The sequence below is a fragment of the Battus philenor genome, unplaced genomic scaffold (genome assembly GCF_028537555.1).
Source record: "Battus philenor isolate CCGP_79_NKW_IND1 unplaced genomic scaffold, ilBatPhil1.0.hap1 SCAF_3, whole genome shotgun sequence".
NCBI classification, from domain to species: domain Eukaryota; kingdom Metazoa; phylum Arthropoda; class Insecta; order Lepidoptera; family Papilionidae; genus Battus; species Battus philenor.
Window position 1 is genome coordinate 6,918,798 of NW_027181693.1, and position 22,252 is coordinate 6,941,049.

General features: G+C 31.0%; 3 protein-coding genes across 5 annotated transcripts; 2 read left to right on the plus strand and 1 right to left on the minus strand.

Moving 5' to 3' along the window:
• Positions 1-1,012: 1,012 nt before the first annotated feature.
• On the minus strand, positions 1,013-5,912 carry LOC137926528 (major facilitator superfamily domain-containing protein 12-like). The gene is made up of 8 exons (XM_068770150.1): positions 5,511-5,912; positions 5,228-5,435; positions 4,827-4,911; positions 4,412-4,606; positions 3,284-3,581; positions 2,846-2,996; positions 2,127-2,254; positions 1,013-1,956 (listed from the first exon to the last, which is right to left on the minus strand). The coding sequence occupies exons 1-8, from the start codon at positions 5,788-5,790 to the stop codon at positions 1,898-1,900; spliced, it is 1,404 nt and encodes a 467-aa protein (XP_068626251.1). The 5' UTR covers positions 5,791-5,912; the 3' UTR covers positions 1,013-1,897.
• A 468-nt stretch (positions 5,913-6,380) lies between these two features.
• PIG-T (phosphatidylinositol glycan anchor biosynthesis class T) lies at positions 6,381-8,419 on the plus strand. Its single transcript, XM_068770571.1, has 3 exons — positions 6,381-6,679; positions 6,753-8,039; positions 8,121-8,419. The coding sequence occupies exons 1-3, from the start codon at positions 6,532-6,534 to the stop codon at positions 8,339-8,341; spliced, it is 1,656 nt and encodes a 551-aa protein (XP_068626672.1). The 5' UTR covers positions 6,381-6,531; the 3' UTR covers positions 8,342-8,419.
• A 2,662-nt stretch (positions 8,420-11,081) lies between these two features.
• LOC137927133 (probable DNA double-strand break repair Rad50 ATPase) lies at positions 11,082-21,842 on the plus strand. Of its 3 annotated transcripts, XM_068770946.1 has the most exons (10): positions 11,082-11,152; positions 11,226-11,484; positions 11,572-11,703; positions 11,936-12,019; positions 12,106-13,291; positions 15,204-15,731; positions 18,396-18,497; positions 19,596-19,773; positions 20,407-20,545; positions 20,861-21,842. In XM_068770946.1, exons 2-10 carry the CDS (start codon positions 11,360-11,362, stop codon positions 21,546-21,548), a joined length of 3,162 nt encoding a protein of 1,053 aa, XP_068627047.1. In that variant the 5' UTR covers positions 11,082-11,152; positions 11,226-11,359; the 3' UTR covers positions 21,549-21,842. The 3 variants fall into 3 exon arrangements, with proteins under 3 accessions (XP_068627047.1, XP_068627049.1, XP_068627048.1); XM_068770948.1 differs by lacking the exon at positions 15,204-15,731; XM_068770947.1 differs by lacking the exons at positions 11,082-11,152; positions 11,226-11,484 and having other exon boundaries at positions 11,636-11,728; positions 12,087-13,291.
• Positions 21,843-22,252: the final 410 nt, after the last annotated feature.

A 22,252-nucleotide genomic window follows, 5' to 3' on the forward strand; every position in this document is an offset into this window, starting at 1 on the left:
TAGTGATGAGTTTTCAATTTACATAAATGATATAGTTCCATTTTAATATCTAATTGCTCAAATTACTAAACTAAAAACTGGATTAATTTCTGTAAAATTTTCTGCCTTATATAAATAATAATCTGTCATGTAACTTTTGATTTTAAAATGGTAGGGAGTATAATATGAAAAATCATGACCAAAAAAGAAATCTGAAAAGTTCCTGAGACTTCTGTTTTCTTAATGATCAAGATATTAATCTGTATTTATGTACAAATTGTTTTTTTATGCTGTTATTTAATTGATATGAAACAAATTTGTTACAGAAATTTAAATAGGTTTAAAAATATAACAAATTAAATGCAGATATTTATTTTGTGAAATGAATGGTAACAAGGTTTAACTATGTGTAATGGTATTCTCCTTGGCTTTGATTGTGTATAAAATTTGAACTGTAATTTTTAAAAAATGTCTTAATTTAAAAAATAAAAAAAACTGACCTTCACATATTTTATTTAATACCAATAACATTAATATTTATTTTAATCGTATATATTTATATATTATAATCATCATCTCATAAACCAGAAATACCTTTGATTCATCACCGGATTTGGAATTGCGTGAATTCTTATTCTTTAAAATTAAAAATTTACTCAATGGCCATTAAACTGATACAGTTAATTGCGTTTGAGAAGATCTAATGAAATTAAAACATTTAATAAAAGTATAATCTATGGAACATTTTCCCTATTTTTTTTTCAACTTTCCGAGCCTTCTAAGTATTTATATGAAAATATATGTATAAATAGTGACATAATATATATAGTATATAGTAATACTCTAACAGAGAGCCTGTTCATGCAATACTATTATTAGAAAATATGATAATATTCACATTGAGCTGTTATGTATCAAATGTAATTAAAAAAACTCAGTGGCTTATCAAGATTTTTGTTTTAATTTTTTTAACATTTGCATGTCGCTTGAATTAGCACATCAACCAGTTAAAATTTTGTTGGTTAACTTTAAGTAACTTTTTGGTTTTCTTTCAAAATATTTATCCAGTTCAGTGCACAACCAGAAACCATTCATTATTTTTAAAATGGAATGTATCAACACTACCATTGTGAATAAAATATCTTTAATTTTATTAAAATTTTGAAACTACTAATAAGAATGGCCAGGAGCGGCTCTAGCTCGTGTAGCACCCATGTACAAACAAACCCTTGCGCCCCTTAAGCTTGATCCCCCCGCGGCTATACCTAATAATTTTACCGTCGTAACAAGAAAGTTTTTTCATATTCCAACGAGCTATTTTACAAGTAGGTAAAGCTTACAGTATGGTATTAGTTACGGCCGTTCTTCTTGCGATGGCAGAGTAACATTCATTGTTTTTATGCCTGTATCACGTCTCTGTTGCGAAACTGAGCGGCGAACCACGATAGATTCCAAGACGATGCACACCCTGCACTATACGTTAAGCCGCCCCTAAGAATGGCTTAATATTTAATAAATTTAATGTGTTAATCAAGCCAAATTTTGGTCAACACAAAATTTAAATACAATGTTTTTATTTCGTTACTGTCAAATTTAACTTATTTGTAGTTATGAATATTATCAATTGTACACTGAACACAACATATAAAAACAAAATTTTTATGTTGTTACTGTATAATTTAAGTACCTACATACAATAGATAAAACATTAAAAAAAATTTCCAGTCTAATATAAAGTATATACTTAATCAAATTGTGAAAAGGGTTTCATTATTTATAAACTTATTTGCTTTAATTAAACATAACAAATGTTAGTAATACATTATAATCATTATATATTATTCTACGCACTAAATATACAGAATAGGAATGTGATTTTATCACTGCACAGTAATTATTCTAGAGAAATTTAAGGTTTTTATAATAAATCAGGCGGAGATTGGGTCTCTTCTTCAATTGCATTGATCGTGGGATTATCTGTAAAAAAAATATTGTTTATCAGTAGCTCATATTTATGCATTAAAGCTTATTTAATACTTATCACTTAATAATATTCAAATCAAGATTCATGTTGTATTACATTATTACCCCAGTTAAAGTTTGTATTATATATGTAGATGATACACAAAGTAAATCATATAACTTACCATAAGTTACTTGCACATTTGATGTAGACTTGGGCAATATCAAAGTGCAAATAAGTCCCATAAGGCAGGCTCCTCCGCAAACCCATGATATAATGCTGCGATAGTAATTCATGCTGGCATCATCCGCACTGAAAAGTGTGAACAGAAATAGTAAGATAGATAAGATAGACTTTATTCACACCACTTATGCAGAGAGAAAATTGCCTGTACACTAAAACACTTGAACAACATATTTCCAGTTTAATACTGGGTGGTTACTAAGAGTGAACCCTTTGAAACTATTATAGGAAGAAATCACTATTGTAGAAACTGCTAATATTTATGAAGTGAAAATTGATAAAATGTAAATTAGCCTGCATTAAGATAGAATGTGAACACTTGTCGCTTAAAATTGCTCAGTAATGGGTAATGGGTCTTGGTAATAATTTTTTAAGGCTGCTTTACCCACATCTACATAACTAGCAGTGGATGTCTTATGGCTGCAATGAAGTATAAAATTCTTAGTTTCTTTGGGCTATACTTTAAGCAATATTTTAGCTTTGAAAAACTTATCAAAATTTGCTTCCCATTATAGTCAGCTAGTTAAGGGCAATACTAGATATTGACTCTTATAAAAATCACCTTATAAGGACAGGTCAAAAAATTGTGAAAGCAGTAATGATATTCATTGAAAGAATTTTCTATATCCTACAGATATTAAAAAGTAAAAGTATACCCACTACATTTGAATTAAAGCAATGACCACCCCACAGCTGAGTTTATCTGTGAAACTCATTAGACCATAGACAAATGCTGATGCCTCAGTTCTGTCGCCAACTAAATCTGCAGTAAGAGCCAGGCCTGTTACGAGCATTTGAGATCCACCAAAACCTATAATAAAAGTATATATAAAGTTATTTTCGTGTAGAATAGGTATATACCTAATATGAAATTGTATCTAACTACATTCTTTTTTTGATTTCAAGTCCAAACTTTACCGTACTAAATAAATATTATTTTGTTTTACCTAACACAGAATAAGGACTATCAGAACTGCATTATTAACACCAATAAGCAGGATTGATATGTAATTTAAACATAGCTGAGTTGTTATGTGTGGAAATATATATTTAATATATAATTAATACTAATGAATAATAAATAAAATGTTTACTAACCTATTAGCACACCAACTACGTAAATATAATACACTTTGTAGTTATAATCAGTTCCAAGATATATCCAAATAAATCCAATAAGGGAACATACAGAACCAATTAAGTAATTAAGTTTGTGAGTAAATGATCTAGGTGCAAATCTCTGAGTTGTAGCAGCCAACATGCTGCCTAGGTACATGGACAAAGGTATAACAGCAAGAGCTCGAGCTGCCAAACCTAATGTTTTATGTAGATATAATGGAATAAATACTTGAGATATGTTGACTACAATTCTAGTACTCATGTATACTCCGGCCACCTAAAATTAAAATAAAATATATTTAGATGAGCTAAAATTTATAATGCAATAATAACAAGCATATAAATCAAAATGTCAGACATACCATCTATAGAACATTTTCCGGCAAACAAAATCAATTGTGAAAATTGTAAGTTAATGCAGCCTACTTAACATGTTAAAAACTCTTTTTGAAAAACAAAATTCATATGATAATGTACATATGACTTTGGTCATTTACAGTAAATTCATGTGCCGGCCTAGATGGGATGGTGGTTCATGCTTTTTTATCTTGGGTCATCTAAAAACAGTATTACACTGCTTCACATGTAAATCCTTTAATTACAGATTCTGCCATAAAACAATCCCTCCAGGGACATTTAAACCTTCTGACACTGAGATACTACCTGTTTTCCACATGATTCCAACAACAATGACTAAGAGAAAAATTAAATAAACTTACAGCTTGATGATGCCATCCTTGCTGGCAAGGATGTACATGAAATACCACCATTACCAAGCTAGTTTTCTTCAACAATACAGAAGTATCAAAGAAGTTTCTGCTACATCTTTTCCTAGTACTAAACACTTTCCAAAGTGAAAGTAAGTCTGAGTTTAGCCAACCTATCAAATCAAGATTCTGCATGCTCTATGACAGCTGAGGAAGCCTTTGCATTTGGTCACTCTATAAAAAGCCAAAGGTACCTAAACTCAGCAATTCCCTAATCAAGTGAAACATTTTTGTAATGGTCCAACTGTGATGTAAATGTACACTATCAGAAAAAAATGTCTTATGTGTAAGTCCTTATATTTTATTGTAGAATAATATTTATCAAAGAAATCCACTTTACCTGATAAAGTAAAAGTTTACGGAATATACTAAAATGGACTCTGTTGTTGTCATTGTAATCAATCAATGGCTGTTGATCTCTATGACCTCTTCTTTCTGAAACACATGCATGGAACAGCACAGAAGTTATAGTACCAACGCCTAATACTATATAAACAATGTGCCGAAACTTCCAAGCATCTGCAGGTCCCACTTGCTGAAATAATACCAATCACAGTGTTACTATATATAATAATATTTTTCAATGTTATTACATAAGCTGAATATAAAGGTAATTATTTTAAATTATGTGAAAATCTTATTTTTGTATACATGTAAATTACAATATATATAGGTATTTTTTAACTACAAGTCACTTATTATTAAAATTTGTAAAATTATCTAAAAAAGTACAACAATTTTTTTTGAGGTCATACCTCCTTATCACATTCACCAGTAATATGTAAAATGATCCATGTGATAATGTATACAAACAGGTTAGAGAATACTGTGAAACCAAATCTGAAAAAAGAATGAAGTTTTGAAAGTATTTTTCAATATTATTTGAAGCAGTCTGTCTTTGTTAAATCAATATTTTATATATACAAAAAGTATTTAAAGAGAACATCCTCAAGATATATTTTAAAAAGCTAATATGTACCATTCATGACATTTTTTAGCGGCCACATTTCATGACCCGTCTTTATAAATGAAAAATTATTCAGTAGGCTAGTATGGACACAATAATAAAAAACCCAAATTACCGAAAAGCACATACTGATTTATTAATAATAAAGTATAACACCAGCCAATTTATAAAAAAATAAAAATTTCATACCTAATTGCTGTAAGATGTGTTCTAACATGGGAGTCTTCAGTCAGTTCTGGTATTAAGCTTAAATGTGAAATTTGAACTGCAGCCCAACCAATTTGAAAGATTAATATAAATGAGGCATAGTAGTACATCTGTGCCCATTTATGTGACAAAGAACATCCAACACAAGTCATAAATATAAAAGGAAATGATGACAGAACACATACAGTTCCTTAAAAAAATGAACATTTACTTATTATGTTTATATGGAGAAAAGCAATGATAATGAATGTATATTTAAACTTACCAAACAAATGCCACAATTTCCTTTTTCCGTAGCGAGCACTGATAAAGTTATCTGTATGGTCTGAATGATACCCAACAAATGGAGTTGCTAAAGCATCAACTATTTGCCCTATCAACATTAAATTTCCAGATTGTGTGGAACTAAATTCAAGAACCAAGTGAAAAAAAACTAAAAAGTAAGTGAACCACAAGCTTGCACAAACATCATTCAAGACATGGCCTATTCCATAGCCTAGTTGAAGACTTAAAGTAATTGATCTACCATTAAATTCATTATCCATTTTAAAATTATACCACAAAGGCACACTACAAAAATAAAGGTATGGAAACTAACACAACGTCAGCAATTATTTACATTAAAAAGATAAACTAATTTAATTTTCCCCGAAAACTCATTACATTTTATTATATGTATACAAATTGAGAGAGTCATTTAAGCCTACCAAAAAGTAAATAAATATTGACATGAGATGTCAATTATTAATCACTTTCATCATAATTTTCAAAGACAGAGTTTTAGCTTGTTCGTCATCTAATTCCTTACAAATATATAACAAAAGAAAAAAAATCAATAAGAAAATCTAAAATTCCATTTGAATATTAAATCTATAGCGAGAAGACTTCTTAGCTTTTAAATGCTCGCTGCTTTTTTTAATATTTTTGACTGGGCTATGATATATTCAACATTTTCATAATACATAATACTAAATAATTTTGAGAATTTTCCACTTTAAATTGTATATATATTTTTTAAAATAATAACAAAAGAATATACATAGCATATTATCTGTGACCGTTGCTGTTTAAAAAGCACAGATTGCGTGCATATTGACTATAATTATCTTTTTAACACTTTGAGTATGTCGTGCACTTCAAATGCAGCTTTATTTTCTTTTTGCCAAATAAATTTACGTTCAGTGACCTCGTTAATACGACTTTAATAATTAATTAAAAATAGTAATCGAGTATAATACGCACCCAAAAATATAAGTTTTAATATTATTACATTATTAGGTTTTATAATGTTCCGAGTAATATGCTTGCTATTGTTTACCAATATTTTTTATGTTAGTGGAGATGATTTCAAAGAAGAAATTTATATCAAACCATTACCACCAACTCATCTCTATGTTTATTTCCAATTCATTACTCAAAACGAAGAAACATCATGTACGAAATATTTTGTAATGATTTAGTTTTTTAAGAGAAGCAGGAGATTCATGGCATGTTCTTATTTTTTCAGTTGAACATTCACATTTCGCTTCACGATCCTTGGGGGAAATAATGGCACGTTTTCAAGTTGACGAACTACACTTGTCTTTAACTGAAGGCCAGTGGAAACATAATAAATGGGGCTATCCAATATTAGATGCACCTCCGGGAGCTGAACTTTATGCATGGTTTTCCCCTGATGTTCAAGACGTTGATACTCAGTGGCGAAAGTTAAGTGCTACACTCTCTGGACTGTTCTGTGCTTCTCTTAATTTTATTGATAGTTTTAATACTGTGCTACCGCAAATGGCTATATCGCCAATGGGTGCTCTAAAGAATAATAAAAATATTACATCTTATTTAAGATATGCAACATTACCTAGAGAAATTGTATGCACTGAAAATTTAACTCCTTGGAAAAAATTATTACCATGTGAATCGAGCCATGGGTTTTCATCATTATTAAACTCGAGGATGATTCATAATACAAACTACCATTCCATAGGTGTACATGTAAGAAAAATATGTAAAGTTGAAAATTGTTCTGAAATAAACCTAGAAATAAAGCAAACAGTTGCATTGGTTTATGATTATAAGATTATAGACAGTATTGACTGGTCATTCAGGAAGCTTTTTGGTCAGGGTTTACCTGGAGCTTGCCCATTGTCTTCATCAAGTAAAGTGTATGTTGACATTTCTTCTAATGATACCTTTCCATTTACATTAAGTCCCCTACCCAATAGTATAGTGCTATCACAAAGAGGTGGTAGTGAAACAATCTTGGCTGTCTATGATATAACAAAGAATCAAATGATAAATATTGGAGCAAAATATAGTGTCAGAGATAAATTCCCAATTACAATCCCACCACCATTGTGTTTTACTCGCTATGTGCTTGGTTATGGCAAGGAGTTTGGAGGTATTGTTACTGAAATTACAAATAACTATTGGGCTCCAATTGATGTTGTTTTACTAGAAAATGCTCCTTGGTGGTTGCCAATACAGCTGAGTTCCCTTCGAGTTAATGGAGAGGCACAAAGCAAACTTATCAAATCTCAGTATTATTCGCCAGGCAGAAGTCGCCAAAAACCATACCATTTAGAACTTCTTATGAGTTTACCACCTAAATCTACTACAACAATAACAATTAATTTTGAATTTGTGTTCTTAAAATGGCAAGAATATCCTCCAGATGCTAATCATGGCTTTTACATTGGCTCAGCATTAATTTTTGCAAATTTACCTACTGCAAGAAACTACACCAGTTTACCCATAACTGGAAGCACTATAGATTCCATGATAAATGCATCAAAACCATGTAAGTATCTTTAAAATTTTATTTGTAAATGTTGTTATTAGGTAAAGATGTATACCATACGACAATTTTTTTGTTTTGCAGGGTACCCAGCACTTTTTAGGACGAATGGTGCAATGGTTTCTTTGCCAACTCCTGACTTCAGTATGCCATATAATGTTATATGTCTTGCATGTACAGTAGTAGCTTTGGCCTTTGGGCCTTTGCATAACATTTGCACTAAAGAACTAGTACTAAAACCTGTAGGGAGTCCTATATCTTTACGTCAAAAAATAATGAATATATTTAAAAGAAAAAAAGATTAATAATGGTGATGTAATATTTATTATTAATTATGTAATAAATTCAATATGTAAAAAGTTGTTGTTATTTATAATAAATGTTTTGTGGTACTGTTAAAGTTTATTCATATAATATATAAAACCTTAGTACTATTACAGGCAGATGAACACCAGAGCAGAATGTTGGAGTATTTAATATTTTTATTGGGCCTTAAGTGGGCCTCGGCTTGTGGTGTCATTCGTCGATATTCCTTTAGCATTTTGACTCGAAGGCGCCCAAGAGAGCCGAACATCAACCATTACTATCGCTTTTGAAAGCGTTAGCGAGGGGATAATAAATGGCGGAAGAGAGTCTAACAAAGCTTTCTCAGATGAGAAAGCTTTGTTAGACTCTCTTGTAGATACACTGATGTCTCTCTATAGATACACTGAACGTGGGTTATGATCTCTATGATACACAGGCCTACTGCGGTTCCGACGATGCCGGTTAATTTTTTTTACTATCTCTGTCTAAGGTTGTTACGTCACCCGAAGACACGAGCACATGTTAGGGGGAATCCCGCAGTAGAATGCGGAAGGCAGGCTGTGACTTGCCGTGGGATAAGTATAGGTACATGCAAAATCTCGTCCACCCTGCTACGTGGGTAGCGCGACTATAACTGTGTATCCCTACAAAATATGCCACCTCATATTTCGGTGCACCAAAGGAATGCTGCAGTATCTAAGCGACTAGTTTGAATTGACAGGTGGTAAAATCCTCTGCATTTCATCCCGTTATGTGAAGGCGGTGTGTAAAAATTGTTTAGACCGGGTTGCTATAGTTTGTAGGAGCTACATTACGTCATTTGAACATGCAACTTTTATATCTATAAGAGATATGTTTGTAAATTACGCATTTTTGATCAGTCCCTTTGCAGGTAGAATTTTAAAAAATCCGTTCTTAGCTGACCTTTACTTGCCGAAGTGCATGCTCATACCAAATTTTAAGTATGTAAACCTTGACAGTTCCTGATATATAGGGATGAGTCAGTATATATCTCTTCTATACGTAAAGAACACAGATAAAAAAATATTTTTTGTAGTATTTTTTAATCTTATCATGCAAAACGTCTTAACTGTCATGTGCTTTTAAATACGTGGTATATTGAATTGAAATTTGTGAAAAACGTTACGATATTAACAAAGAAATTGTTGCATAATGTTTTTTGGGTAAGTATATTTAAAATGGCCTAAACGTAGCTAATAGTAAAAAGCTCTTCCATACTCTTAAGTGGTGCAAATTTTATGTTTACATCGAAGTACAGTTAATAAAATTTTAAACAAAGAATTATTCTTTAGGATTATGTATTTTTTAATAGGCTGGGAAGGAATTAAGGAAAAATTGGTGTATCTTTTTAATATCTTATTATACATCTAAAGTATTATTTGACAAAAACTTTAATTATCTAGTATTCAACAATTTAACAACAAGAGCATATACATTAGACCTATTAGAAGAAGAAAAAGATTGTAAAAAAACATGTTTGCGCGACATTGCTCCTGACTAGGTAATGCCTCAAACGTATGCTTGGGAATACAAGTTTAACCTTTGACAATGTAACATTTTAATTAAAAAAAATATAAATGCGATCAACCATATATAGTAAAGGTAAAGGCGACAATCACAAATTAGAATCAATTATAATCATTGGTCAAATCAAAAGTCGTTGTTAAGTCTACTTCAGTTATTAAAGTATAAATTGAAATAATAATTATTATTAAAGCACATAAATCACAGATGTCCATCCATCTGGGGTTTATATGTACATAAAGCATGAGCTCATACTCCACAAATGGTGCAGCGATACCACAACTGATTACATTTTCGACATCCACATTTATTTCGTCATCGCTGTCACCATTTCATTACTCTTCATCTTCACTCTCTGAAGAAATTTCTGGAACAGCTTTTCTCTTGTAAGATTTTTGTTTCATATTTTTTGTTTTCATTTTCTGTGATTACTTTCTAGATCTTGATTTTTGTCCTCTTTTCGAGTCGCGGTAATACCGTTCCTATGTGGACTTTTATCCCAAAGGGTCGAATTGTAATTAATTTTGAAAAAAAGCATTCATAATGGTTAAAAATTGAAAGTAATAACAATATTTTTTCCAAATGTGACAAAAGACACCTTTTGGTCGAAATAAGTTTAAACAAAATCAGGTGTACACACATTTATAATACGTCAATTTTGGTCGACCAATAAGTTAGTTAAAGAAGTTTTACCAAATCAAAATAGATATTTAGATCTAGTTATTAAGTACTACTTATAACTTTGGAGAACGAATAACTAGAAAATAATATTTTCAACGTAATTTTAATAATTTTCGTTAATATACACAGAAAACAATGCCTTTGTTGCAAAAACTGTTTCGATTGTCAAGAGTTAAAACAGATCATATCACAAACAGGATTTGAGATTTATTTCTATGTAGAAGAACCTCGAGATGTAAGTTTTAACTCATATTAATCAATTTAGTTTATTTTATAATCCAATTTCTATATCTTATTGTCCAAATTTTGCAGAGTCCAAACTTGAGCAGTTTAATCATGTACACTATACTAAACTGGCTATTCATGCCGTTGTCTTATTCAGAAGACAACAAAAAGAATTGTTTTAGGTCTTATTGATCGCAAGAGTGTACTTTATAGAATTTGATTCATTGACTTAATAAAATATGTTTTATGCTTAATTTTGCAGACAATCATTAATTATGATTTATTGGAACTTCAAGGTTTTGTGCTTAAAAACTCTCAAGGTTTAATAATTAAATCCAGCGATTTAATAAGGAAAATCGGTAAAATACTTTCATTAATAATATAAATAATAATTATTAAGCCAAGTAATGTGCAAATATTCTGATGTTTCAGATACTAGTAAAATAAATTGTCCACGATGTAAAACATTACTTCAACGAATCAGTAATGCATTGAAAGGCATAACCGTTAGGAAAAACGAAATATTCGTTATTTGTGGCTGTTGTATTGAAAAAACAAGTCACGAAATGAAATGTAAATGTTGCCATAATATATACAATAAATTTGTAACGGGTGATACATTACAAGATGTACCAGACGTACACACTGAAACCTGGCTATCTAAAGTTCGCCAGTTGTTAACTAGCAAAAGGTATTCAAACAGACTATAATTAATTACTCGATTTTAATTAAGACAGAAATTTATCATGCAATGAATATTGTATTTATCAATTCGCAGGGGAACACGAACTTCTCCTAAAGAATATCGGAAGATTATCAAAGACAAGCCTTCGTCGCCATATTTGCCGCCACAGCGAATTCCTATGAAAAAAAGATCAAAAACAATATTAGACATTTTGAAGTCAATTAAGTTAATAATATTTTAGTGTACTTAGGTAGATAAAAAACTGTAACTTATTACAGTAGTTCTAAAATACTCTTTTAAAGCGTACTTAATTTTAAGTACGTTTAGACATTTGATAAAATATTTTAAGACAATTTTTGTGGGGCGTTCTTAAACTAGCGTCATGATTTTACGATTATAGTTTTTGTTTGATGTTATAAAATTAGTATTGCGTTAATTTGAATTTTGTTTTGTTTAGTGACACGGAGCAATTATTGAGTTTAAAAACAGCCGAAGATTTGGCGCATTTGTCACGTCCATTATGGCAACAAATTGATGAGAAGTATAAAGAAATAATTATAAAAAAATTAAAAATCAGTGAAGTATTATGCTAAGATAATGTACTTTAGTGTTATTTTTTATTGACAGAAACATACGAGACATAACAAATTTAAAAAAGGATTTACAAAATATTGACCAAGATGATATTTACAATTCACACAGGCCCAAAACATTAACAGACATTTTAAAAACTGTTTCTGAAGAAGCATTCAAATTTGTGTTTCCGGCAAAAGCAAAAGAAACAAGTAATTTAAAAGAATACATAAGTTCAAGAGAACTACTTACGCAGATAAAAGAAAAAGTAAATTTATTAAAAGAAAGAAAAAAAGAAATATATGAAGAAAAGAAAAGTAAGGTACCGAAGAAAAGAGCTTTGTTGCGTGAAACCGAAAGTGAAAAGCACGAGATTATAGAACATAAACATGTTGAAAGCAAGAAAAATAAAGTGTTAAAAACTATTGTAGAGACTGAAATAGATAAGTCTGACAAAAAGAAAAAAAAACCTGAATTTATTCCTAAATCTAAAAAGGAAAATTTGACAGAGGGCGAAAAAAATAAAAAAGAAATTAAGGAAACCAAAGTAGTGAAAGATGCGAGTATTAAAAAGAAAGAAAAAGTACAAAAACCCCCGAAAACGAAAGAATCAGAAGAAAGTGGTGATGGTTTTAGAAAAATTAAGCAAGATAAACAAGAAGCTCTGCCAAAATCGAAGAAAATTGCTCAAGACAAAAATAAAATCACTGAAAAAGATTCATTAACTAAAGCTATTGAAGAAGCAAGAAATAAATTAAAAACGCAAAAAGAATCTAAAAAACAAGAATTTAGTAAAAAACCTACACCACCTAAAGCTATAAATTTAAGTCGTGTACAAGTTAGAAATGACTCTATCGACGAAGAACATATTGGAATGATAAAAATTAAACAAAGCCCTGAACAAAAAATTCCGCAACTCCCAGAGCAGGATACTTTACTCTCAACCCTACAAAAGCGCCATACTGGTGTTACTCGTGAGGAATCGGATATAGAATTGATGGAAGATGATAAATTATTTCAAAAAAGCAAATTAACAGAAGCTTATGAAATAATAATTGGTCAAAAAATTTTTAAATTTAAAACACCCTTTGTTTACAAATTGGACCAAAAAAAAGAAATTCAGCCTCTATTATTTAATTCAACATTTAACGAAAACGATGCTGAAGATATAAATTTTTCTAAAACGGATAAGAACATAAAACAAGGAATAATTGAAGATAAACAGCAGCCACCTAAACCCGTAAGTTTCATGTGTTGTTATTGTTCGATGTACAATTTATCAGTCAATCAGCTAATTATTAGTTTCGTCTTTAGTTGTTATTAAAGTGTAATAACAATGTTGATAAATACCCTTATTAATTTAAATACCTTACTCAAATGCTACTAACTATTTATAATGTTACATTTGTTTGAAAGGTCGATATATAATAATTCTTTAAATATTCTGAATAAACATTTAGCTGTGAATGTCAATTTATCGTAATGTTTGTAGTGATTAGTACATAAAAATCAATATGCTAGTATAGTCCAAAATATTCCGAATCAAATTGACTTCCTCAGTCAACATTTTCTATGAGATTCAGATTATACAAATGATATAAATGATGCAATGATAAGTATTAAATAACAAATTTTAGTTTTCCACTTCGCGTAGTAGGCTTACCAAAAGCGTACAAGATAGAACACAATCATACAAATTGTTTTGTTTGTCAAACTCCAGAGATTTTCAAAAAGCTTATGAGATGTTTTTCGGATTGTTTGTAATATTTTTTTACATCTCATAGAAAATAATTTTATTAATGTGTAATACCAAGTAGATACCTATAGTTTGTGTAAGGCAATTTAAACACCTCTAGTAAGCTCCTCCCCGCGACTTAAACAATAATGCTTACACATTATGATATAATAAAGGACAGAAGCTATGAAAGTCTTGGTAAGTCCAAATAAATGGCCTACCACCATTTTTCTGGTCCGGACAAATGATGCATTTTGAAAATTAAAGGGTTTTGGCTTCGGAACTCTAGGATTTGTAAGAAAGGCTACTTTTTTTGTTCTTACTCCTATTATAGTGGCGGGTCGTGGGAGAAAATGACCCTCCAGAGCAGCCTCGACTGAATATTCTGAACAAGTATTTAATGACAGATCAGTAGTAGGCAGCTTCCCATTTAAATTATTAAAAATGAAAATTATGGAAAGCCCCATCGGCGCTTTGCCACTTTCATACGGCTAATATTGTCAATTCAAACAACACGCAGCGACCTTTCGTTACAAAAAAAAAACATAATTTTTACTCTGCTAGAAAGCGATTATTAAAAATTCTCTATCACCTGTGTTAATATAAACACGGTAAACAATAATAATCAAAATATAGATTTTTAGACGTAAGTAGAATTTTTATTAACACTACTCCGTACACATCAAAATTTAAAGTATTTTTTAATTCCTTAAACTACGAGAGCGTATCATTTAGGATATATTTGTAGAATTTGTAACTATATAACAGAAAGCACGCTTGGTTACACAAATTTTTTTTTATCGTTAAAACTTCACAAAATAATTGAAATATTTCCAAATAATGCTTAAAACACTTTTAAATTTAATTACTAATTACATATTAAGATTACAATAAATATATATTCTAAAACTTTATCGCAGTTAAATTTTATTTTCTAGCAATTTTTCTTCCTTGAAATCATACCACCCTAGGTGAATGTAAAATGATAAAAATTGTTTGATATGGTATGTTGTTAAGAAAGAGTTCGAAAAACGATATTTTTTTTGGAATTTGTGATGTGACAATTTACGTCATATGATCATGTGTCATAAGCTTTTTTAGATATTTATTTTGTGAGAAATATTTTTATAAAATTTTATTATACAATTTATATTGTTTTGATATTATATTTATCAGATGTCTAAGAAAAAAACTAGAAATACTGATGTAAGTAATTTAATGTTAAACTTCTTCTGTTGCCTGAAATAATCTTTTCCCCACTTCCTATCGTAGTTTGTAAATTTAACATTACGAAAAGTTTCTGTGTTTAAACAGGTTTATTACACATGTAAAAGCCTCTTTTCTACATTGTCGATTATTTCCAATATGACACCACTATGCCTCTACCTTAAATTCCTATTGTTATTGTTATTCTTAGACCACGTTGACGGCTTTTGGTCAACCTAAAAATTATGTCGACAAAGTTGAAAACCTTCATAAAGAGAAAGAATTGGAAAAAAATTATGCACCTGTAGAAAATGTAAGTTTCAGTCGTGTACGAATAAGAAATGCTTCAATCGACGAAGAACACATTAAAATGATTAAAATTAAACAATCGGTTCAAGAGCCCGGAAAAAGACTAACATATATGGAACAAAATGTGTTGCCCCAATCACTTCAGAGACGTCAAACTAATGCTATTAGCGAGGAATCTGAACTGGGAATTGCTGCCGATGAGTTGTTAAAAAAATCTAGAACTTCGGAACATTATGAAGTAATATTAGGAGACAAAATATTGAAATCTGCAACGACTTTAATCAACATAATGGAGGGGAACAAAAAAGTGCAACCAATTTTTTTTGAAACGACGTTTGATGAAATAACTCCAGATGTTTTGGAAATGGAGAAAAAAACTGAAAACTCTGTATTAGCAACGGAAACAATGCTACAACCAACTCATAATTCAGTAAGTTTTAGTTTTTCCGCTAATTTTATTTTACACGTGCGTTTTTGGGGAGGTTGAGGATGGCTAGGTATCTATCGGAAACGTTTGTCGTACTTATACTATGATTGTTCTAAGTCTTTTTTACATTAATAAAGCAAATTTAAAAAAGAAATAACAAAATCGTTGGTTAGTGGATCGTTTTACCAAGTGTATTAATATGTTCCAGTTAACTAAGAAATGGTACCAACTTGAGTCCACTAAAACTACTGTCATTATTTTATTATTCTGCGATCATGACAAGTTCTGTACCAGGAAAAAACATTTGAAGCGTGCATTGCTTTTCTTTTTTGTCAAAAGGTAGAAAGAAAAGAAGAAAGGTTGTTGAATGTCATAGTTTGCTGGTAGAAATATATGATGACCCCGCTACGTCGATTAGAACACGTGAGACTTGATTTTGACAATTTAGAAGTATTTGAAAGACACGGAGCGCTTTTGATAGACCAGAAAAACCCTATATAATTGCATCCAAAAGATTAATAATTAATTAATCTAAACCAAGCTTTAATCGTAAATCGACCGGATTGGACCCGAAGAAATAACAGTGATTTTTTTCACTAGACAACGTTTCCTCTCGCACAGCAAAACTAAGGAAAGATATTTTAAGAGTATAGAGAGGTAACCAGATGACTATTCCATACGGAACGCCGTTACATAATGCTTGGATTCGTCAAAGTTACATGGTCATTTATACATCTGTGGGAATAATATCAACCAATGTACACAGACGTGCTGAGTATAATTTAAGTCTTGTTTCACTTCCGACATTGCTTGAAGTCTGTCATGTGTCAACGGAACTATTATTTTCGCGACAATTGGGACTTGCTGATTAGCAAGCAGTTATGTTAATTATATGAAATCGTTTTAATGTGACATCCTGCCGTACTCGCAGTACTCACCAGATCTGGCGCCATCTGACTATCATCAAATCTTCGTATTAATGGGGCACGAACCTGCAGAGTAGCACTTCAGCAATCTCTTAGAATTACTAAAATAGCTCGACGAATTTCCGCAAATGCGAAGCAGTTTTTCAGACATGGTTTATAAATTACATCAAAAATACGCGAAATGTGCACACGGTTTATACACATTTCGCCTATTTTTGAAGTCGAAATTTTATATAAAAAAATTATTTTCCTTAAAAATAACGTCAATATTTCATTTATTAAATACAAAAAATGTATCAGAGTCAGAGTTTCTGCGAATTCAATCATATCGAAAATGAGAATATTGATTTGTAACATATATTTATTCGCGAAGAAAATAATACTTTGAGAGTTACGCGAATATTACTCATGAAATAAAATCAAAGAATTATATCGCAGCTTAAGAATAAAAAAATGTTTTGAAAATTAAATAACTACTAACACAAAAAACTGATTAATTATTACGAGGAGTTAATATTATAAATATTTGCATGGGACTTGCTGTTTTTACGAGGGGCGCATATTTTATATTAACTTTTAAGTTTTTTAAATAAGCCACGTGAATGTTAGTAAAAAACAAGATTTTTTTAAAAATTTGAAAACGAAATCTGCGGCATTGTTTGGGTACTGCTTATTAAGCAACAGAAAAGACAAGGATCATTACCGATTTAACCATAAATTAGTTATACATTTAAGCGTTGAGTAGCTAATCTTAATCAATGAGGAAAAACTATTATGGGAAAAAAAACTTGAGATGTTTTTAAACCTGACCAAACCATTTTATAAATGTTAAAAAACTAAATATTATATATTTAGACGTTACGGATATTCCATTTTTGGCTAATCAACGAAATTTTGTACATTTTTTCACTGTGTTGCACCACTAGTGATACAAGTTGAAAGGCACCGCAGAAATTGAACTCACTCAGCTTATAAGAAGAAATATTTATTGAAAAGGAAGGGAAGTATACGCAGTGTTAATGTATTTTTCAGATTATTTAATTACACACTAAGGTTATCATACCACTAAAGGTAATATTTAAAGAATTATCATGATTTATACTATTTGTGTAAAGTATTCATTTTAATTATCCCTTTTTTACTTAAAACGACGAAGTAGTTAATTATTATAAAAATGGTTAATTTTTTAATATTATGTTAGCACAACGATTTAAAATAATCTATAACCTTAAAAATTAAACTTTTTGGTGAACTGTACACTAAGTTTTTTATAGTCTAATATTTTACATAAATATTAGACTAAAAGCTTCGATTCGAAGTTTAATTTTAGATTTTAGAGCGAGCACTTCATTTTTTAATACGTGATGTTTTATCAGATACGGTTAAGATGATACTTGATAAATTATATTATATATATAATCAACTAACGTTCTAGATTGTATATCAAAAGAGGTTATGATTGACAGGATTTTATATGTGACGTACTTTTTCTTAATGATTTGACAATTTACACAGTGTCAAGCTTTGTGGAAATTTTGTAACTTATTTTATTGAATATATTATTGGTAATTTTATAATTTTGAAGAATTAATTTACTATTTTATATAGATTCTTAAGAAAAAATCTGAAACTATCAGCGTAAGCCTGAAATATTATAAAGAAAATTTGTACACTATTAAATCACTACGCTTCATATAAAAATTTTGATTTAAATATTACTAATGAAGAAGTTACATTTTAGACCGAACCAGAAGCAAAAGGGACGGTGCGTTACGCTTTATCAAATCGTTCTTTCATCGACAAAGGCTGGACTATGCTACCAACAGAAAAAATAGTTCGAAAGGTATGTTACAATTACTACTGCTGTTATATTATTTCAATTTATTTCAGATTATTCTTTAACAGCCTGCAAGGTTAAGAATAATGCCGTCGATAGCTTAGTTTTTGTGTTTCCATTTCAAATTTTATTAGTGTTAATTCATTTGTCCGGGGATATATACTGATATCGATAATACTTTAAATAGTGAAAATTAATGTTAAAAGTTAACGTAATTTACTTTTGAAAAAATAAGCAACTTTTTATACTTCACTTAAAAGAGCCAAGAGAATTGAAAATGCAACCAGCGGCCATTGGGGCCGAAAGATTCTTGTAGGCGACCATGAGCTGGTTGACGCGGCGCAGGTAGGCCGGGCATTAGGTGGACCGACGGCACAGTTAACGTTGAGGGAAATCGCTGAATGCGGGCACCGGAATACTGCACATCATGAAGATTGTTGCAGTGGGCGTTTATTGACGGAAAACAAGGAAAAAATGGAATTGACATGTTATAACCACTATTGTACTTACTAAGCGACAACTACTAGTTACGTTTGATTTTACATCAGAAAACATCATTTTCGAGCAGGGTTATATTGTTGGAACTATAACAGTTTCATTTTACATAGCTTTTTGACGCTCATGTGAAGTTGCCTGCGTTCGTCATCTTACGACAATATAAATCTTATGTATCAAAAAATACCTATTATCGAAAAAGGTTATAATTAATACCATCATAATTTTAGCTTTACGACGTCCATTGTAGGTCATAGCGTCCCCCATAGATCAAATAGAACCAAACACAAGTAGGCCTGCATATGGCGTCTTCCGTCCACTAGAACGAGTTGATTGAATGAAGTTGATTATAAATGAAGGCAATTGACCTTATTTATAACGTTTTTTATTTTTATAGAGATAATAATACTAGATAGATTCAGAATAAATATTGAAAACAGACTTATTAAGACTGCACCAATGTCAAAAAATATTCAGGGAGTAAATGAAGTACCCCTGCATGATTTAATTTAGACGAAAGTACATGCTTGTCCTTAATTCTACGTTAATCTTATGTAGTTCCTTATAATTTTTTTTTTAAATTAGAAGACTTTAATTTGTGAATATTAGATGAATGTATACCGCATGCGACCGTCGCATCCAGAATTTGATTGGTTCGAACATAATAAGAACAAAAAGCACATGCATTATGAATCGGGAGAGACACTGGCGGATTTTCAAGAAGATGGAAGAGGACGGTTGTACTATCGAAATGGCAGATTAGCACTCGACTATTATAATGCTGAAGGTTAGCTTTGCTTATTGTCGAACGTTTTGAAGATCTTTTGTACATATACGTATTAACTATAGTAATGAATAAGTTATACACGCGTTGGGGAAAGTAATCTTATAAGAAATATTCACTTCATTCGGGCACTACTGAAAATTTACCCGTTTGTTTAGTGATACTCCGCATTCGCGCCGCTTACGTTGGGTTGTACTTTCAATAACGTACTATTTTAAATTTTTATTTAACTCATGCTAATTAAATTACTTTATTAAAAAACTAATGTCCTATTTTGTTAAAGATAATGCGTTATTTTATCTATACAGACTTCTATAGATATTTTAATAGCACGTAAATGCGCCAACCTTAGGGTTAAAAGCTTTTAGTCCTTATTTTTTAATTGATCTTACCATACATAATTAATGAGCATAATAAAGTTTATAGGACTTTCCATTACCCTTTACTACAATAAGAGTTGACATCAGTTTTAAACGTAATGTTACTTACCACAATCGTGAATTGTCATGTGCTATAGTTTGAACATAAAGCCCAGTTCCTCTTCTCTCCTCTATTGTGCCTAGATGAAGATTGTAAATTTTTTAAGAAACTTTTAAGTTATAATTATTAAATATATTTTTTTTATCAAAATTGTAGAAATGAATGCTGGCCAACGGTATGTAGTCTATAGCAATGGAGAGCCTGACGAGAAAGGTCGCCCTCGACCAGTGACGGTCCTTGCCACATTCGACTATCTTGGAAATGGCATTGTCTTCGATCATACTGGTAAAGTAAGGTATAAACATTTAGTTATAAAAATCGTGGTGGTGTAGTGTTATAATAATCAACATGTCAGCCTAGCCACGGTGACAGGTCTTGTGCTACCCGCATCCAGCTAATTCCCGACCTTGACTATGTCGACAGCCCACCTAGATGGGGGGCCTACCCGCGCCACATCCACCAGCTCGTCATCACTCGAGGTCCTCAACGGCCGACCAACACGAATTGGCGAATTCTTTTAGTCTAAATTTTTTTTGGGTGTAGAATTATTTGCTTACCTATAGAAATATTGTCAAAAAATTAAGGTAATATTTTTCTTTTTTTTGTTCAGACTCAAATACAATCAAACGGAAGGTGTTGTGCTTGACCGTGAAATAGGGCCAGTATCACATTGGAAATGGCATGAACTCAACGATCCTCCTGTGTTGCAAAAAATAATGATAGATACACAAATGGCTGTGAAAGATCCCGAAATTGTAAAACTCGGAGGAACTGGAGGCAATACGCCGAGAGTGGATAACGAAGAAATGCTAGCAATAGAGTTTGATAATTTTATAAAAGAAAAGAGTAAGAAATTATCACAGAAATTTAAACCGTTCCAAATAAAAATGAAGGCCTTAAAAATTAACGAACATTTTTCACTAAGAGTGTTAGATCAGGCGAGTGTATGTCTCTTGTTCAGAGACGGAACAACGAATTTGAAATTAAATCTGGGTATGATTTTGGACCATAAAGAAATTGTAGACACAGATACGGCCGAATTAGGTGAGGTAACTTGTAATTTGGAACGGTTTCCCGCTCGTACGGACAGCCTAGCCATGCTGCAACGTAGCGTGGCCCATGCGCAGCACGTTGAAAAGTTACGAATGGACCATGAACGCCGCGTTAAAGTTCCCGAAGAAAATCCAAGCATCGATCGTTTAACGGCTGCGATATCTCGCCCTTTGCAACCTCCTGTGCGTAACTTGCCACGGGCTAAATGCCTTTGTAACTCTGTTAAACCTCCGGTATGTTCATAATATGAATAATAACATTTTATAATTAGCGGATAAAGGATGCTTATTTTAAACGATTTGGAAATTTTTATCTATTATTTATACAAATCCAGATCGAATTAACAAATCTTTTATTATTACAAAATATACAATGTATAATATTGTATAATTAATATGTTTAGAATGTCTTATTTATAAATGTTTTAATGTAATTTATGTAACTATTACAATCAATTATTGTCAATTGATATATTGTACATGAAAACTGCTTGTACAAAATGTATGTTATGATTATTGTTCTCGCTTTGTAAAGAAATGTTATTGTTGTATACGTATGTAGACTTGCAGGCTTTTTGAAAATTATAGTACGTCAACTATACTTTGTTTGATTATTAAGTATTAAAGTTTTTCAATGTTTTGTCATTATTTTTATTTTGAATAACATATTTACGACCCTATCTTCTTATGTCTCTCACTCGAAAACTATTAGGGAATATGACTCTCATCATTATTACAGCAGCTGGACGTCCACTGCAAGTCTCCCGTATATTTTCAATATGGAAGCGACCTGAATCTAGTTTTTCCCAACGACATTAAAAATGTGGTTGCTGTGCTTGTCAGTTATAACCTTAAAGGCTCTGCGGCCATCTGTTCTGAACGCGTCTGTAAGCTATAAGAGTTGCTTTTTGATGCCATTATCAAACTGTAAAAGAAGTACCAAGTATCTT

Bases quoted from the DNA above. Each gene is read 5' to 3' on its own strand.
- LOC137926528 (XM_068770150.1), bottom strand. From the start codon at position 5,790: ATGGATAATGAATTTAATGGTAGATCAATTACTTTAAGTCTTCAACTA. The intron at 5,436-5,510 runs GTAAGTTTAAAT...CATTTTTTTAAG, and splicing joins GAAATTGTGGCATTTGTTTG to GAACTGTATGTGTTCTGTCA. The intron at 1,957-2,126 runs GTAAGTTATATG...TTTTTTTTACAG, and splicing joins AAATGTGCAAGTAACTTATG to ATAATCCCACGATCAATGCA.
- PIG-T (XM_068770571.1), top strand. From the start codon at position 6,532: ATGTTCCGAGTAATATGCTTGCTATTGTTTACCAATATTTTTTATGTT. The intron at 6,680-6,752 runs GTACGAAATATT...TTATTTTTTCAG, and splicing joins TCAAAACGAAGAAACATCAT to TTGAACATTCACATTTCGCT. The intron at 8,040-8,120 runs GTAAGTATCTTT...TTTGTTTTGCAG, and splicing joins GATAAATGCATCAAAACCAT to GGTACCCAGCACTTTTTAGG.
- LOC137927133 (XM_068770946.1), top strand. From the start codon at position 11,360: ATGAAATGTAAATGTTGCCATAATATATACAATAAATTTGTAACGGGT. The intron at 19,774-20,406 runs GTTAGCTTTGCT...TCAAAATTGTAG, and splicing joins CGACTATTATAATGCTGAAG to AAATGAATGCTGGCCAACGG. The intron at 20,546-20,860 runs GTATAAACATTT...TTTTTTGTTCAG, and splicing joins GATCATACTGGTAAAGTAAG to ACTCAAATACAATCAAACGG.